This window comes from Chiloscyllium plagiosum, unplaced genomic scaffold (genome assembly GCF_037043375.1).
Source record: "Chiloscyllium plagiosum isolate Xiang-an unplaced genomic scaffold, Cpla_swu_hap1 HiC_scaffold_2, whole genome shotgun sequence".
Classification (NCBI taxonomy): domain Eukaryota; kingdom Metazoa; phylum Chordata; class Chondrichthyes; order Orectolobiformes; family Hemiscylliidae; genus Chiloscyllium; species Chiloscyllium plagiosum.
In genome coordinates this window covers 5,388,669-5,407,071 of record NW_028270140.1, presented here as the reverse complement: position 1 = coordinate 5,407,071, position 18,403 = coordinate 5,388,669, and the positions used below count along the sequence as shown (strand labels likewise).

General features: G+C 41.1%; 1 protein-coding gene across 2 annotated transcripts; it reads right to left on the bottom strand.

The window, feature by feature from the left end:
* Positions 1-643: 643 nt before the first annotated feature.
* On the bottom strand, positions 644-16,302 carry vldlr (very low density lipoprotein receptor). Of its 2 annotated transcripts, none has more exons than XR_015759401.1 (19): positions 16,073-16,302; positions 14,073-14,192; positions 12,357-12,479; positions 11,361-11,483; positions 10,156-10,527; positions 8,994-9,116; positions 8,794-8,916; positions 8,191-8,310; positions 7,986-8,111; positions 7,451-7,622; positions 6,772-6,993; positions 6,528-6,646; positions 5,225-5,364; positions 4,903-5,044; positions 4,521-4,670; positions 2,432-2,512; positions 1,987-2,064; positions 1,561-1,622; positions 644-1,071 (listed from the first exon to the last, which is right to left on the bottom strand). XR_015759401.1 is itself a non-coding variant. In XM_043718504.2 (19 exons), exons 1-19 carry the CDS (start codon positions 16,137-16,139, stop codon positions 1,036-1,038), a joined length of 2,607 nt encoding a protein of 868 aa, XP_043574439.2. In that variant the 5' UTR covers positions 16,140-16,299; the 3' UTR covers positions 644-1,035. The 2 variants fall into 2 exon arrangements, 1 of the variants encoding a protein (XP_043574439.2); XM_043718504.2 differs by having other exon boundaries at positions 1,561-1,730; positions 16,073-16,299.
* Positions 16,303-18,403: the final 2,101 nt, after the last annotated feature.

The following is an 18,403-nucleotide window of genomic DNA, read 5'->3' as shown; positions in this document are numbered from 1 at the left end:
ATGAAGGTTTGACTTCCTAATTAATTGGCTATGGTTTAACTACAGAAAAAGTCTTTTTGCTGTGTTGTGGCCGTAGTTCTAGAGCTAGAAAGCCTGTATTGTTCCATGTTAGAGCAGCTCCATTATGATAAGTCTTCCAATTTTGGTTATAAAACCTAGAGTGGATCACCTGCATGGTCTCATGGTGCTGTCTTTACCTTTGATATTTCTATCTTGAACCTCAACCTTGCTTCCATTCTTCCAATGGTCACTTCGTTGCATTAAAATGCTTTTGCCCATTAAAACAGCAAATTTCTGCCTAATGCTGCTATTCTAGTGTTAGTTATTTCAGGGTCTAGTAACCTAAGTTTTCTCCAGCAGTATTCTGCTGTCAGATCACTAGCACTGTCTATTACCTGTTGAGGATGTTGTAAGCAAAACGAGGTTTAGTCCATGCAAGGCCCACTAGTCTTGACTTCCTGTGGTTAAACAAGTCCATACTAATTGGCAGAGTGTCAGGAACATGCTGTGACCTTTAAAGGCTCTAACAGTCTAAACTCACATGGACCTTCAACCACCCTATTTAACATATCCTCAAAATGTAAAGTTAGATTAGTGTAAATTGCAGTGTAATTCCAAGTGGAAGAGACAACTATATTCCAAATGCAATTATGAGTTTTATTTTGTTAGCAGTATTGGAAGCATGGCAAGTTAGACAAATGCCCATTTGGCATATAAAAATTCTTACAAACCCTCAGCAGTTTGGCAATTGTCCTTTTACCCCAGCCATTGCAAAAATTCTGTATTCAAAATGCTCAAGACTTATTTACAAGTTTATACAATAATAACAGTATCTTTAGATACCAGCCTGCATTTCACCACAAGATGTTGTGAAAAGTGCTTGAAAAGGTTAATACTGCAAGGAATGACAGTGACTTAGTCTTTAAATAAGTTATGTACATAGAAAATAGTTCAAAACCCATATTACATGCTGTCATCTAGGTAATGTAGGTCAGAGCTGCATATCAAACTAGTTGATAGTAAAACTTCAAAGGATCATGCTGAATCATCTTCTGTGTTGACAATGGAGATCTAAAATTAAAGATAGCAAGTCAATTTTTATACACCAAGCTCAAAATTACTGCCTAGAAGACATTGGAGACTAATTAGTAAGAGGGAACTGATCCTCAAGTACATGGGGTTTGGAACCACATGACTGGGTGGAGGAATTGGTTTCCTCCAAAGCCACATTATAACTGGAAACAAAGTGATAACCACCCCTTGAGGAATGAACTGTTTTTGGGAAGAATGGACTAGTTAAAGCTGCTATCTAGTAGAAAGAATAAGGAAGTGTTAGCTTTGATTTTAACCAGGCTATTTCCCAATTATGGAAGCTGGTAACAATTAACATCTACCTTGATAACTCCTCAGTCAGTGATACTTGCCAATTAGTTATGTTTTTTTATACAGTTAAACTTTTGGAAACAGGATGAAATTTAAACTACAATCTATATTGATATTCAGTTTAGAATGGAGAGACTTGAGCTGAGGTAATGGATTTTTCAAAGCTACGTTACTTACTGCAGGGTAAGTGTGGCCAACTGCTTGGCTTTGCTTGTTGATATCAATGTTCAAGTTGTCTTCTGTGGTTTTCAAGTAGACAGGATTATCAAAGTTCATACTTTTTGTATTCTTGTTCTGCCAGTTGCGCCATGCAATGTAACCAGCTACACAAGCTATTGCTACAAGCACTGAAAATAAAAAAGTTAGCACAATGAGTGTTCTGAACTTAGTCTCCTGAAAATAAAGTGGCTGAAATATCAGACTAAATTGTCACTTCAGTGAAAAAAAGACTAAGAAAAAAATGCGAAGCCAAGTGCTACAGTGGATCAGGGGAAGAGGCTAAGGAGAGTTATTGGGAATATTGAAGTCCATTAGATTCAGATGACTTTCAGCCAGGTCACATGCAAGCCTTGCACAGCAGAAAAATGCCCAAAGACTACTTACAAACAGGAATAATAATCCAGACAGTGGTTGATCCTTTCTCAAAGTGGCTCACTTGGAGTGGAACACTCACATTTGTACCTGTGATACAAGACATTGCTTCAGATGACAAATACATATGGGAAAATGCACTTTTACAGAGATGTGCTGAAGAGTGGAAGTTCACTCAGTTCAGAATTACTTCATCCATTGTGCCAAGGACATGTAGAAAAATGACTGGCCTCAGTTTGGTGTGTTTTGACACCAGTGGACTTGGTTCTGGTGTATATTAAAGCTGCTGGTTAGTTCATGAGCCAGGAGTTTTAAAATGTTGGGTCTACAAGGAGTAGATTGAACTTAGACAGTCAGATCTAAATATTGCTACAAACCAATACTGTGCAGCAGTGTAATTTACTGTTCATGCCAGAGAAGCAAAAGTTGATACTGCATCACTAGAAAGGAAAGTTACCTCTAGAGCCTGGAAGTACAGTTGACATTATATGGGAAGCAGAGGAAGGTGGAATGTGAGCACGTCCAGTACTTGTAGTTCCTTAGAAGGAAAAAAAAAAGGAGTGTCAAGAAAATTTCCTTGCTCATTCATCCAAGTTAATTGCTAACATTGGGGCACTGCAATTTTTAATTTGCATATAATCTAATGCAAATGGAAGTTTTAGTGGAAAGTACCAATGAGTTCAAGGCCAATTGTTAATCCACTTCTAGTTTGTAGATTGAACAGAAAGTGGTGCTTGGTCTGTGGCTCCAGAAAGCCAATCTGGAGAATCACTGTTCAGTTTGTGAATCAAGTGACTATTGCCAAAGAATCAGTCTAGAGTATAGAATGGGATAAGGGTTTGAAGTTTGTAGCACTTTCAGTGCCACTGCTTCCAAACAAATTCTACTGATCTGAAACTAAAGCTTTAGCCTTGTTAGTTTAAAAGGGTATTTTTAAAGTTTCCTCGTTGAATTACAACTGCTGTAACTAGACTGCAACATTCTTAAATGACATTATCCTCTGAGCAGGAAGTTAGGAGCCTCCTGGGAGCCAGAGACAGTTGTTTGGACTGGAAGCCACCTAGAAATTGTTTGAACCCTAGAAACTGCATTTAGCAGTGCCTGAACTAGACTCCATGGCTACCAGAGACTTTAATTTCAGTAGAAATTAGAGGCTTTGCTATGGGGAAACCTCACTCATCTGGGCATAAGTGCTATCATGACTTAACTCTAAGATGGATGCCAAGCTAGTAAAAGTAATAATGACTGAAATCTTAGACCTTTAGGCTAGTGAAGAATGCTTCACTGAAGCACTTGTAGGGGAATTCAAACTACATCCTGCAGGTAGCTGCTCATGGTCAAGGGACTGGTTTAGTGAATGCAGATAACAGATGTATCCTTGGCCTGGTCATGTTTCATTTAAGCTAGTCCAGATGTTGGAACCACTGAACAAAGTCAACCCATGGAAGTTAATGCTCTACCAGTGGGTGAGGGTAGATGAAACAATCTGGGTGTTGAAAGTGAGGTCTATTGAGGGTTTGATGCAATGCAGCTGGATTCTATGACCCGGTCAGTGCTGAAACATGAAAACTAAGCCATATTCCTGACTCCAAGACAGGCTAGGACACAAGTTGGCAATTTCTCATTTTGTAGTAATGAGAGACCATGCCAAAAGGTTAGTTGTTATCAGCATGCTGTTCAAAACCAGTAATATTCACTGGTCAGTTAATTTCATGCCACAGTCTCAAACTGAAGTGGAGAAAGGCTGCAACTATTGGACAGTGGCATTAGCCATAACTATTACAGCTCACTAATTACTTTAACAATTGCTAGAGCCTTACACTTGCTAAGAGCAACTCTAGGGCACAGACTAGAATGTTAGGCAGGAGGTGGTCAATTTCCAGTGACTGCTCCTCAGACAGACAATAGAGAAAGTGAAGCGGTCTGAATTTAGACCACTTCAATCAGCATTACTTCAATACTGAGTTTAGAATCAGAATGACAAGAGCCTTGGAGTGATCCAACAGCATGGGGAGGTAGAAAACTCCTGTTTCTGGTATGTACTCCATTATGCAATCATGGACATACCAGACAATGTCACCTCCTGGTGCTGCCTTGCTTGCAGTGTTCTTCTAGCTTAGTCTACTCTGGATTCTAGCATATGCAGTTTTGTCTAGAAAGTCAATGGCCACTTGAGAACCAAAGTCTTTCATTCAGCAAATCATGTCAAGCTTTGCTGGACAAAGTCTTCAGGAAAATCCTATGTTGAACACTTTACTCCATAGTGAAGTCAGTGCAATGGAGCAACCTACTTTGTGCAGTGAACTTGCAATTGCTGATGAGGAACAAAGACTGCACTATAATTGAAACCGATGGCTACCATCTGCAGGAGCAGCCAACATGCTGCAGTGGCCCATACTCCCACCATATTGTTTAACAGCACTAGGTGCACTCGAGTGGTTTGTTAGTAAGGCTGGCCTTACTAGCTAAGTATAAGCTTATAGAACAACATTTGGTCAGGTTGGGAGAGAGTTACAGACAGAAGTAAAAGTTAAATTCCTACATACCTATTTTACATTGTAGGCCATCTTGTGCTAGCACCATACCATGGGGACATACACAGGTGTACTTGGGAGAATGGCTGTTAATTTGGGGAGCTGGCAGGCACATGTGTTCACATCCTCCATTCCTCACTTTCTCATTGCACCAGTTGGTCCCTGTTAATAGAATTAAGTTCAGGTTTAATTAGCCACAAGTTCATATTTGGAGCTCAGCTCATTTCACTTTGGCAAGCCAAAGTCAATCCTTTAAGGTAGATTCCCATATCGGAAACAGCTCAGATATGGTATGGTGGTAGCAGTCTTGATGCAATACTTGTTGGTATGTTTGATGTTCTGCTGCTTTGCAGATGTTCTATTTGAAGGGAGAAGGCACTAAAAAGTTTCATACCTGATGGCTGCACAAGTTGATGATAAACTATGATATCTTGTGGTTCATTAAGATTGAAAGCAAGCAGCACCACATCTTGTCCTGTGAACTTGTTAGCACCATAGATAGCTTCATTTTCTCCATCAGTCCAGAAGACACGGTCCTAAAGAGATTACAGTGAGTGAAGGCAGCTCAAGTGCCTAGTTTAGGCTAGGTATATTGTAACAAAACAATGTAGCCATTAAGCTTTAGCTTGAAGAGCCAGACACTAATACTCTCCACTATTCAGAGCATGCCAGGATAATGCCAATTGTGTTTAATGGGAGAAAAAACACATCCTTACTTCAAATACAGCAACAGCAAATGGATGAGCAAGGAACTCATATGACAAGAGCACTCTTCTTCTATCTTGTCCATTTAGGGTCACACTGGATAGGGTATGCATTTTTGAGTCAACCCAATAGAGACGGCTTTTCACAAGATCTGTGGATAAAGGCAGCCATTAGACCATAAGACATGGAGCAGAATTTGGCTCTTCAGCCCATCACATCTGCTCTGCTGGTCATGGGAGATAAAGTTACTCAACTTAATTTGGTCTGCAACCTTTGTTACTCAAGAGCCTGTCTTAAATACTGAGGACCTGGTGTCACAGCAGGCTGTGGAAGAGTCCATGGATTCACCATGCTGGCTGCAAAAGTCTGTTCTAAAAGGGAGGTCTTTATTCTGAAGAGTGACCTCAGGTCCTCCTACCAACACAAAGATACTGAATGTTCTTGAGTAAATCTCTCATTCTAAGCTCCAAGTATAAACCTAGTCCTCAAAAAAAAAGAGGCTCATTAAAGGCTTTTCATTCCTGGACCATTGAGACTCCTGAACACTTGAGGGCCTGTACATTGTACAGTTTTGGGCCCCACTGTCTATGCTCCAAATAGTCTGACCAGTACATTGAATGTAAAACAAGTCTTAAGATTTGCTGAAGGTAAACATGCAGGCTGATTCCTTAAGAATCCTTGATGAGAATGCAAGTCTTTGCAATTCAGATTACTGGATTTTCTCTAGAGTGTAGACCTTTTCTCTTATTCTACCTCCCAAGTGGGTGACCTCACTTCCCATGTTGTATTCCATCTGCCACTTTTGCCCACTAACATGCCCAATCCTTCTGCAGCCTCCAATGCTCTATTTCTCTTTGGAAAGAGAAAAGATGCCTGCAGTTCCTTCATTGGAAGGTGAAAGGTTGTCCCAACACCAAACCTCAGGACACCACTTGTCACTGGCTGCCATCTTGGACTCATTTCTATTGTTTTCTGCCAGACAGAAAAGCTTTATCATACTAGCACCTTGTCTCTGGCAGTGGTTAGCCCTGCCTGTGCTAGCCTTGGGCAACTGTTTGCTTTTGGTGCTGTCAGAGTTGTGTGCTCTTGATTTCTTCAGTCTGAAGATGCAGGTTATGCAAATTGGCCAAGTTATACAGGAATGTGTAAGTGTATTAGTCAGTGGTAAGTATAGAGTAATGGGTTTGGGGAATGGGTCTGGGTGGGATATGGAGGGTCAGTGTGGACTTGTTAGGTTAAGTGACCTGTTTCCACCATAGGGATTCTATGATGCAGCCTCCTGTGTGGCACCTTGTTAGCATATATTTCACTTACCGATTGCAATTCCATTGGGCCATTGGATGTCTCTGCTAACCAAAAGCTGTCGATCCACACCATTCATTCCTGCTTTCTCTATTTTTGCAGGCTCACCCCAGTCTGACCAGTAAACAAATCTGTAGGAGAAAGTTAAAGACACAAGTTTGTACAAGCAATGTTTACCAACTATGTCAGTAGCTTGCAGGCAAAATATTCTGTTTTTTGTGGCATGCAGTGCTGTATTAGTTTATACATTAAATACCCATTTAGTGGATCAACAGCTATAGAAGCTGGCTCCCTTAGATCAGTGTCAAAGAGAGTCTTCTTTTTGGTTCCATCAAAAGTGGTTACAGAGATACTTTTAAAGCCCAGATCAGTCCAGTAGATGTTCTTGTAAATCCAGTCCACAGCAATTCCCACAGGGATTCTGACATCACTAGCAATTCTGGAGTGGCCACCTGAACTCCGTTGATCCAGAGAAGTACTGTTTAAGAAACAAAACTAGTAAGAGAATAGTTCAAGGCATTAAGTGCATTAATACACAGCTGTTAGCCACTTTAATGTTAGACTTCCTTTGTCATGTAGATTACTTGCTTGTGATTGAGCTGAGAAGTGAACAATTTTAAAATGGGAACACTATCCCAGATTAGTTGTCTAAGGCAATATTCAAGACTGATAGAAATAAAGTCTGAACAAATTAGATGGGATGGTAAGCAAGCTCAAGAGTTGTAGAATATTTTTTTAAAAAGTGTTATTTTCAAATAGTGGAGCCTGAATGGTCAAAAACCCACAGCAAGCTCAGAAATTGAACACTGTAGTATCTACAGACCAGGAATGTCTCAGTTTAGTGCCATACATAGAGGCTAAAGTCACTTGCTACATGGCATTCAAGTCAAATTTGGGAAAAGTCTTGTGATCAGATGGCTGGTGACTTCAGTTACCTGAAAATTGCCCGTTCTCCCAAGTCAGCCCAGAAGAGTCTTTGCTCTGCAACATCAGCATCCAGTGCTACAGTGTTTCTCAGTTGCTCAACTACTTCAGTATACTCCTTGTGCTCCAGTCCTATTTTCCTGATATCACGCCGATTAGTAAACATTAAGTAAGGTTCTTTACCTGTAAGAAATTAGTCTTTAATTCAAAGCTCATTTTGCTAACCCAAACTACCTGCAGAAGGTTGCTCAATACAATTGAATGTCAAGATGTGACTAAAGAGTACAACTTCAGGTGAACACAAGTTCCTCTGAACTCAATTCTTGGGCTAGGCTTAGAAGGAAAATTGACCAATGTGGTAAAGGCTGATTGACTTTAACAAAATAGATCTTAATTTGGCCAAAGACAAAAAAAAATTGGGATTAAACATTAAAATAACTAGCAAACCTTAGTATTAAGTTGGAACAGCAGCTTAGTTTGAGATTGGTAAGATTTCTAGTACTCTAGCTGAAAATTTGCTGGCTGGAAGACATTTCAGTTTCTTACCTACGGCCTTGCAAACTCCATTAGCTGGATCCATTTGATATCCTTCATAGCACTCACATTTGTAACCTCCTTTCAAGTTGACACAGATTTGACTGCATACACTAGGGTTTTGGCATTCATCAACATCTGCAGATTAAGTTAGCAAAAAAGTATTAGATTATGGAGTGACAAATTCCTTCAAGTTGTTTAAATAAAGTTTCTTTACCTCCACATGTTTTTCTGTCAACCAACTCAAAGCCAGCAGGGCAATCACATTCATAACCAATGACAAGATCTCTGCAGACATGAGAGCATCCTCCATTGTTAACTAGACATTCATTCAAATCTAAAAAGAGGAAAGCAATTGTTAGCTTGATGTACAGACTAGCTAAACAAAAATCCAGTTGAAAGTTTGATTATGTTTAATATGGACATTGAAGTTGGGTGGCAATATTTAGTTATTGCAGCAATTGTGCTCCAACACCATTCCAAATGGAAAGTCACTGCATAAGCTATCAGAACTACATTTTAGTTCGAAACATTGCTGGCTTGTGTACCTAGAGTGTTTGTGTACAAGCCAAAAACAAAGTCTGGTTTGGTCTCCTTGTTGGTTCAACATTAGCATTGAAGAACCAGACTTTGGCCTGTTAGTTTACCAAAGTAAACAAGTTTCACTCTTTAGGTCAAGGTTCAGTGGTTAGAAGCAAATTCTTTATTCAAAGCCATGTCTGTCAGTTAGATGGTTATAGACCAGTTGCTGATTAGTGATGTAGGTTAGATTCAAAATTCTGAATCAATCTAAAATCAGTTCTACTGAAGAACCACTTACTACATTCTTTGAGGGGTTCATCACTCCAGTCCTGGCAATCCTGCTGCTGATTACAAACTAGAGTCATATCTATGCATTCTCCACTGTGGCACTTGAAGTTGGTTGGACCAGTACATTCTGAAACTGAATGAAAAAGGAGAATTATTAGAACTGTTCAGATTGGGACTAGGAAGCATGCAACAGTTATAACCAGCACTTACCATTCCTGCAGTTGATCTCATCAGTACCATCATGGCAGTCTCTAAATCCATTACATTGCCTGCTTCCATGAATACAGCTTCCATCAGCACATCTGAAGTTATCTGGTCTACATGTTTGTGGAGCTAAAAATGGAGACAACCTTAGATTGGCAAACATGCTTACAAGTGGAATTTCCACTAGAAAACACTGATTAGTCATGCACTGGAGGGAAGCTGCATAGATTGCAGATGTTAAAGGTGTGCAGATTGCCCTTTAGTGCTAGAGTTACAGAACAGATTGGCTAAAGTCAGCTTTTAGCATTAAAAAAATGACATCTGCCATTAGGCAAATGTGAAGATGATGCTGAGTGAAGCTTAGGTGAAACAAAGTGGTTTGTTACTATCATGCAACCAAGTTTGATTACATGGTGTGGCTGGGCCAGTATTTTTGCCTGCCATGTGCAGAGGCATGGCATGATTAGGGTATTGTAGCACTAGTTGTGATGAGACAGCTACCATTTTTGTAAATCACATTAAGTATCCAGATCTGGATACTTACTAGTCCAGTTTAAACTTGGGCAATTGAGGTAGATTGTGACAGAGGAAGTCTGAGAGAAGACTGGTTAGTGGAGAATGAGGAATGAATCTGTGCCAGTTACATGGCAATAGAGCACAGCCATTGCCTAAGTTTCAATGGCAGACAGCTTCATATTGGAGCTGACAGCTGTTTACTGAGTAAAGTACTGAAATACTTCAAAGACTGCTCTGCAGGAACTATAGTAATATCTGGACAGAATGACCAACATGTTGGTTACTTCCTAATTGAAGAGGTTGCCACTATTATTAAAACCTGTACCCAGAACAAATTTGCCTAAATGTTAAACTGACATTGAAGGAAGAGAACCTTACACCACCTGCACTGGGTGACTGAAATCATGAAGAGGTCAGTGTCACTTAGACATTTTGTCCCTTACCACTAGGTCATTGGGCATCCCAAGTGTTCACCTGACTTATTCAACCACAGACCCCCTAGTGATTGTGGCCTAAGATTCAGTGAATAAGTTTATGAATGGCAGATTTGAACTATTTCTGGGAATCAGTCCCTGTAACAGCACCCTAAAATTCATGTTCTTCACAACTGAAGCTGTCAGATGCTAATTCAGGCCAATGCCAAGTTACTTACGGCAATTTGCTTCATCACTTCCATCTCTGCAGTCAGCATCTCCATCACAGAACCATCTACGGTGGATGCATTCACCTGAAGCACACTGGATTTCACCAGTAGAGCATTTTACAGTGGGAAGGAGTGCATGGCCACAGCGTTCTGGAGATTCATCTGAGTGATCAGCACAGTCAACATCGCTGTCACATACCCATTGCAGAGGAATACATTCTGAACTATTGCACTGAAATTCATGTGGGCCACAGGTGGGTGGTGCACAGTCTTTCTCATCACTTCCATCACCACAGTCATCTTCACCATTACAAACGAAGGTCTTGGAAACACATCTACCACTGGCACATGTAAATTCTTGTGTACTGCAAGTAAGAGCACCTGAAGAGGAAAAAAGGCTTGAAACTAAATGCTTGCTCAATGTATTCAAACTGAAGCAAAGTTATAAATTGCTAGTTTAAACTCTTTAGATGGAGAGGACTACTAAATTACAATTTCAAAGTCAGCCTTTGTAAATGTAAAGTGTCTACACAGCCAGTAGCATTGTTATGTTACTGACAGTGATAAGTCAACTCCTAAAGGGGATAGATTTGAGTGACAGTTTACTGAAGTGGACATGAATAGAAAGAACAAGGACTAAAATAGCATCAGGCTTCTGCCAATCTGATTTCTTCATACTGGAATCTAAAGTGGACAATGTTTTGCAGGGTTAGGTCCAGTCAGCCCCCAGGGGAGGTTTGGAACTAGTAATTACTACAGTTGACCTGGAGGTAAAGAGATCCTTCAGCCCATCAGGTTGGTCTGAACTACCAAAGCCAGTATAAACATTAACCCCATAGCCTTGGATGCCATGCCACTTAATGATTACCCAAGTGCTTAAATGCATTTCCACCTCAGCTGCCCTCCCAGTGTATTCCATACCTCCCTCACCCTGATGTTTCTTAAACAACCACCCCCCACCCCCCCCAAAAAAATGTGGTCTTCCATTTTAGAAAGCACAAACTGTAAACAGGTTGAGCAATTAGAATTATCCAATAGCAGGAGATCAAATGCATTAGAAGAAAGTGGCCAGTCATTGCAAGAGGCCACGTGTGGGCTTTACATTTTTGCTATTGGTATGGTCTTGGTCCAGTCCAAACTGGACACCATTGGTGATATACCATAACTGTTTAGACAAATCAGTTTTCAGAACTTGCAGTTGACCAACAGCTTACCACAGTTTACTTCATCTCCACCATCACCACAATCTCTTTCACCATCACATCTCCAGGGTATAGGGATGCACTGAGTAGATCCAGAGCTGCAGCTGACTTCATTGACCCGACAAGTTCTCATGTCTGAAAAGGAGAAATATCTCAGCTGTGCTGTTTAGTTACAGACATGCAAGTTAGAAAACAAGTTTTTCAAAACCAAGAAAGCTGAAACATTGGAGTTCAATCTTAATATTTGCTTGAATGCTGTATGCACAATTGAAACAGCTCATGGGACAAGCAGCATACAGTCCAGAAACCGTCCCTTTGGTCTCAGCAGTCTGCTGACCATAATTCCAAACTAGTCCCACTTGCCTGCTCTGGCAGTTATTCCACCAAGCCTTTCCTATTTGCATACTTAGGCAAGTGCCTTAACATTGGAACTGTACCCACATCCACAAAGTTCATCTCACATGCAAACCCCCCCACCATGTGAAAAGTTTGCCTGGTCGAGGTGTCCCCTCACCTTAAACTCCCCCATTCGGAGGAGACAGCCACCATTAGCTGCCTATACCCCTCATTCTTTCATAATGAAACCCCTCAACCTTCCACGCTCCAGAGGAGCAAGACCCCAGCCTCTAATTTAAGCTCTCCAGAACACTCCTCCAGTCTGAACCCTCTCCAGGGAGAGGATCCTTCCTACAGCTGGAGGACCAGAACTGGACAGTATTCCAGAGGAGACCATGTCCTGTGCAACCTCATGACGGAGAAAAATCAGAATGTGCACTGAGGTTTTGCCAGCTGATTCAAGTTCAGAACTTTCATGTGATCAAGTCACTGAAAGATTCACATTGAATTGTAACAGTTTAAAAATCAAGATCAAGCAGCAAAATAAGCATGCCTAAGCTGCAGTCAGCAAGACTATAGTGAAATCAGAAAAGGACAATGGAGTAATTTCTCTACTACTACATTAGCAGAGTCTCAGCTAGTATAAAAATAGTGTCAAGCATTAATACTCACGACAGACTTCTGGACTTTCATCTGATCCATCTTCACAATCTGCATCACCATCACACTGCCACCTACTGGGCACACAGTGTCCATCATGGCACACAAAGTCTGAAGCACCACATGTTTTCTTGGCTAAGAGAAACCATTTACACAAAGCTTTAATTTGAAAAGCTTCAATTTAAAAGTTAAATCTAGGTAAATGAGGGTTAAGTTACACAAGTCTCTAGATATATCCTTAGTCAAAATGATCCCACTTGTTTAAACTGCTATTACAAAGCTTCTAATGATTAATTCAATGGCCACAAGTTGAGTAGAACCAGAGATACAAAGAAATATTAACAGAAAGAACCCCAGAATGTTGACAAATTTTCCTACTGCATCTTTAGAAAGTGTTAAAGACTTAGTGGTTTGTGGGAAACAATTGGAATTTCTTCCAAAGAAGTTAATTGTGGGCTCTCATTAATGACTTCTATTGTACAAGGAACAATGTGACAGCTATTATTCACATTCAGAAATCAAGAAGGTATCACTATTCTAGAGCAACAAGGGTGAAAATCCTTGAAAGGCTTAGTTTGAAACTATCTAGCCTCATGTGCTGACTTTTCCTACAGGAAAAGAGAAACTTGTAATTTTCAGTGTGCCAGTACTACATACAGCATTTAAAGTTACCAAAATGAAGGATCATAAATTGTGTTTAGTGGTTAGACTAGTACAGACTAAAGTAGCAAGGTGAAAAGGAACATCTGATAACCTGAAGGGGTTAATGTATGGAGTGTGACAGGGCCTTGGTAGCTGAAGACACTAATCATAACTCCAGTATTTAAAACTCCTGATGTCATGTTCAGAGATAGGTAGCATGCCCTATTTCCCATTTTTGATCTACAAGCAGCTACTTTGAGGCTTAACAGATCAGTACCATGTCAGTCAATGTAGATAGAAGCATTAGCTTCTTCTATCAGTCCTGAAAATTCTCAGGAATTAGTCAGCTAGACTACAGGACAGTAGCTTCATTGTTTTTGGCTAATAATGCCAGTGCAATTCAGTTACAAATGCTTACATTTAGTTACAGTAGTATAGAGGACAGTGTTGACAGCTACTCTAGAGGGAGTCATTTCTAATAAACTTGAGCATAAAGGGTAGTTACTGGGCAGTTTAATAGACTTCTGCCAAGTTTAGCACTGACATTAGCTTAGACCTGTTCATAACAGCATGCTTGGGATAAACTGTTGTGACTACATCTTCAATAATATGGACTTCAGGTGGATAAAAAGTCAAAGCATGAAGAGGGAAAATTTTAAATCAAGTCCAATGGACATGCAATCTTGAACATGACAGCTGACTTAACATTAGGCAATAGATATATCAAGTTAAGGTTTTGCTCAAATTGGAGAGTTTACACTAAACCTTTCTTTTAAGGCCATAGTATAAACAGTTTAGGTCTTCAGCTATCCACATTGAAATCTAGTGGATGCCCCAAGCTCAGTTGCCTGTTCATTACTGAAGAGGGTTACTGAAATGGCACAATTGAGGCCATTTAAATGGCAAGTCAATGCAGAGTTGAAGCTAGAGATCAGAAGAATTAGGTTTGACTAACTCACGTTGGACAAAGCTCATCATACTGGAGGATACTGAACAGGAACAGTGATTAGAAAGCAGAGAATGAACTGACTAGAATGCAAGATACAAGTTGTTAAAGTCTGACAAGGGAGTATTTCAGTTCCTTACCACAGGAAGCTTCATCACTTCCATCTGAGCAATCTTCATCACCATCACATTTCCATACAGAAGGAATGCAGCGGCCATTCCGGCACTGGAATTGGGATGCCTCACAAGATACACGTGAGCCTCCAAGGAAAAAGGTTGTAATTTAAACTTTTGCACTTCAGCTTAAAGTTAACAAAAGTCTTAAACAACTAAGTTTAAGAGTGGCTTAGCAATTCAGCTAGAGAATACACTTTATCATACAGAAGCAAAAAACTATTATAATCACTCGAGTGCAGATCACATTACTATCTTGTAGTTCATCCTTTTTGGTAAAGTGGCATAAAAGTCAGGTAGAATATACTTCAGTAAAGTTTAATACCTGAAGTTACATTTCCATTCTAGAATGGAATGGCAGAGCTCCGAATTAAGAATTCTCACATGAATTATCCAATCAGATTGATGTTAGCCTTCAAGCCACCTGCCAAGTGATTGTGGTCTCAGATTTCTGATAGGATTGATATGCCTGTGTTTCTCCTCCCAGGAAGCTTTAGCAGGATACTCAAGACAAACCTGCCTTGTAACCAGCATTCAGACAGAGTTGGGGACACATGCCAAATCCTTTACCTACACACCCACGTGTAATTGTATTCACAAGTTAGGTATGGCTCTGCCTGACTAAAACAAGCAGCAACATGTTGACATTAAGGTCATTTAGTCTGACTCCAGGAAATGTCTTTCACGCTGCCAAGGTTAAAAACGCGTATTTAACAGTTCAAAGATCATTTTTTCATGAAGAAAAAAAAACTTTGCTGAGGAAACGCTTTGATCGGCTGCCGGATCAAAGAGCTGTCTAGCCACTTGAGTCACAGCTGCGACTAGGGCACCAGCAACTGCAGAGTTAGAGCACATTTAACAGGGAGCACTGTGATCCCAGAGAGGGGAACGGTTTCACTCTAGACAGCTTGGAGGGAGGGGGGGTCCACTCTTCCATTTGAGAGGAGTCCGAATAGCGTTACGCGAATACACCCAAAGAAAGTGAACACTTTGACCATTTTTTAATCATCGTTCCCAAGCCAAGGTCAAACAAGAGATAAGCCGGGAATCCAGGGTGAACTGCTAAAGTTTAACCACATTCCCCGTCCCGGGAGGGGGGTGAACTGGGTGATGCTCCAGTTTAAAGTTAACTGGACTGAAATCCTGACTCAGGGCAGGGAGGTACAGGTGCAAATAACGTCGCCACTTGGCAGAGTACGCCATCAACTGACGGCTCTCCCGGTTTGTGGTTTAAAGGATGCCCATTAATGTGGGTTTCCTGCTGCCGTTGGTTTAGGAACCTAATCCATTCAGTAAATAACGCAACGCTCCCGGAGCCTTGCATCACATGCACAGAGTTCTGAGGCAGCCACCTCAGGGTGGAAAGTTATAGAACCTAGTAAGCTCTATTATACTTTAGCAGCCAACAATTCGCTTTAAATTAACAACGCAAGGATAACTAGTGGGTCCTGCCACGACACCGCACACCCATTCACAGACCACTGGCCAGAACAGCCCAGTATCTTTGAATGGCTAGGTTCTCCTAGAGTCAGAGGGATGCGTTATTGGATTTGCCTTTAATACAGAGGATTTCCTTTAGTCAGTGCATCGCTCCTTCCGTTTGCTGTTGCCCTTTTAATATTGTGTTCCATTTTAGATATATAGGTCTGACTATTCCCAAGCCATTTCCTACTATGGAGAGTGCCTTTTTAATTATCAACTACAAACCAACAGCAGGCGAGTGTGTACAAGCCTGCAAGAGGTTGTTACAACAATAAAAAAAGCTCCATCTAAGATTTGTAGCCCGTCACGATTCCACTATTTCAGCTCCATAGCCAAGGGAATAAGAAAGACCAGCTGAGGCTGGGGTCACGTTTTTAAGCCTGTCTTTCCTTCCTCTCTCCCCCTCTCACGCTCTTGTCCTCCCCACCTGCTTCCTCACCCCAGGCACTGGTGCAGCTTTAACATAATGGAGTCACAGTACTCACCATGTACATGTCTGCACTGATACATACACACTGCTAGCAGCAGCAAAACCACACGGAGAGGAATCATTTCACCGTCCCACTGTCAGCAGCAAGCCGCTGGTTGTTTCGCCCAATGCTACGGGTAGAACCAGGATATTCTTTTTTTTCCTTAAAACCCCTCCAGCGAACTGAGGATAGACGGACACGCCAGAATGACGCACGGACGTGCTTTTAAACGCGTTCCCTCTACTCTGAAACAACTGGTTGGTGCACGCGTGCCTCCTAACCCAATTACCTTGTTAAATAACTGCATGGCAACTCCGTAGCTGATGGGACGGTGGTAGTTCATTTGCTGAGTGAGTTCTCACCGCTGGCTGGAATAGATTTGGTTCAGGGTTCCGCTGATTAGAAAATGTCTCACAAAAGACTTTGGAGTGATGTTCATGATTCCCCCCTGATTTGCCAGGACTGGAAGATGGGCTCTCTATACACGTACACACATGAGGAAAAAGTACAAGGGTCGAATGGTTATTTCTAATCCTACATCAAAATGAAGGGAAGTTGGGTAGTCAGAGAGATGGACAGCATGGAAACAGACTCTTCGGTCCAACTCGTCCATGCCGACCAGATATCCTGAAGTCAACTTCGATATAAGTGCCAGAGAGGTGTTTATAGGATTGCAAAATTGATTAGGCTAATAACTGAAAGACTCTTGCTTTAAGTCTTCTTAAACTCAGACAATTTCTTGTGAAAGCTACTGACGCTTGACTTTCAGATAAAATTTTGTAGAAAGAGATAAGTTCCAACAATTAACAGGATCTTGCACAAAATATTGATCGGATGTTGGATGGACAAGATCGAGATTCACATCTTTTTGCGATTTGCAGTGTACCTGTAATGCTGGTATTTTATTCAAGAAATATATTCAAGTTTATTTAACTTTAAATGTTGGACAAATCCAGTTCGGTAGAAAATATGTGCTGAAGATTGTTTAGCTTGTGGAGTTGGTCCTTTTTTATAACCAACATCTGGGTGTCAGTATTATTGAGAAAAGACCTCCAAAGTATGAATTGCTGCATTGTAGTCTGATGTATATCAAACATGCGTCATAGACCAAGTAACCAAGTTACATAGAGATGTGAACATGATGTCATAACAAAAGTAGGGAAATGCAGCAGTTAAGTTACAAGATATTAAAGAAAAGCAATATTCAATTCAACATATTAAAACTAAAAACCAATACACTGTTCCTATATGCCAGGCACTGAAGTGCATCTGAGGTTAATCACTTGTGAGAACTTGAGCCCTGTCAGGAATTGGCTGTACCAAGATCACATCTAAGAGACAGAAACAGAAATTGCTGGAAAAGCTCCTGATAAAGGAGCAGTGTTTATTGCGGTTCTGTTCGCCGAGCTGGGAATTTGTGTATCGGGTACCCAGCATGAGCAAAACCAATGTAGTGTACAAAATCCCATGCAAGGACTGCACAAAACACTACATAGGACAAACAGGAAGATAGCTAACGATCCGCATCCATGAACATCAACCAGCCACGAAACGACATGACCAGCTATCCTTAGTAGCCACACACGCAGATGACAAGCAACATGAATTCGACTGGGACAACACTACTATTATAGGACAAGCCAAACAGAGAACAGCCAGGGAATTCCTAGAGGCATGGCACTCATCCACAGATTCAATCAATAAGCACATCGACCTGGACCCAATATACCGACCACTGCAGCGGACAGCTGGAACTGACAACTGGAAGCGGCAGATTCAAACCACTATAAATGCCGGAGGAAAGATCACAGAAGTGCTTCACAGGAGGTCCCCAAGCACTGAGGATGTCACCTAGACAGGGAACGAAACGTCTGTAACACAAATTCCCAGCTCGGAGAACAGAACCACAACAATGAGCACCCGAGCTGCAAATCTTCTTACAAACTTTAAAGGAGCAGCGCTCCGAAAGCTAGTGCTTCCAAATAAACCTGTTGGACTATAACCTGGTGCTGTGAGATTTTTAACTTTGTCCAACCCAGACCAACATCAGCTCCTCCACATTTGAGAAAGCTCAGCAGGTCTGGCAGCATCTGTGCAGAGAAATCAGAGTTAACATTTCAGGCCTGGCGAGCATTCCCCAGAATAGTTCTGAGTTTTGAGGAAGGGTCAGCAGACCCAAAGCGTTAGCCCTGATTTCCCTCCACAGATGCTGTCAGACCTGCTGAGCTTTCCCAGCAACTTCTGTTTTTGTTTCTGATTGACAGCATCTGCAGTTCTTTTGGTTTTTAATCCACATCTAAGAAAATTGAAGTTAGCTAAATGTCTCAGTTTCATTGATTGGCCTGG

Coding starts and splice junctions, on each gene's coding strand:
- vldlr (XM_043718504.2), bottom strand. CDS start 16,139: ATGATTCCTCTCCGTGTGGTTTTGCTGCTGCTAGCAGTGTGTATGTAT. Junction 12,480..14,072: donor AAGTGATGAAGCTTCCTGTG/GTAAGGAACTGA, acceptor GGTTTCTCTTAG/CCAAGAAAACATGTGGTGCT. Junction 4,671..4,902: donor TCAACTTGTGCAGCCATCAG/GTATGAAACTTT, acceptor TTCTATTAACAG/GGACCAACTGGTGCAATGAG.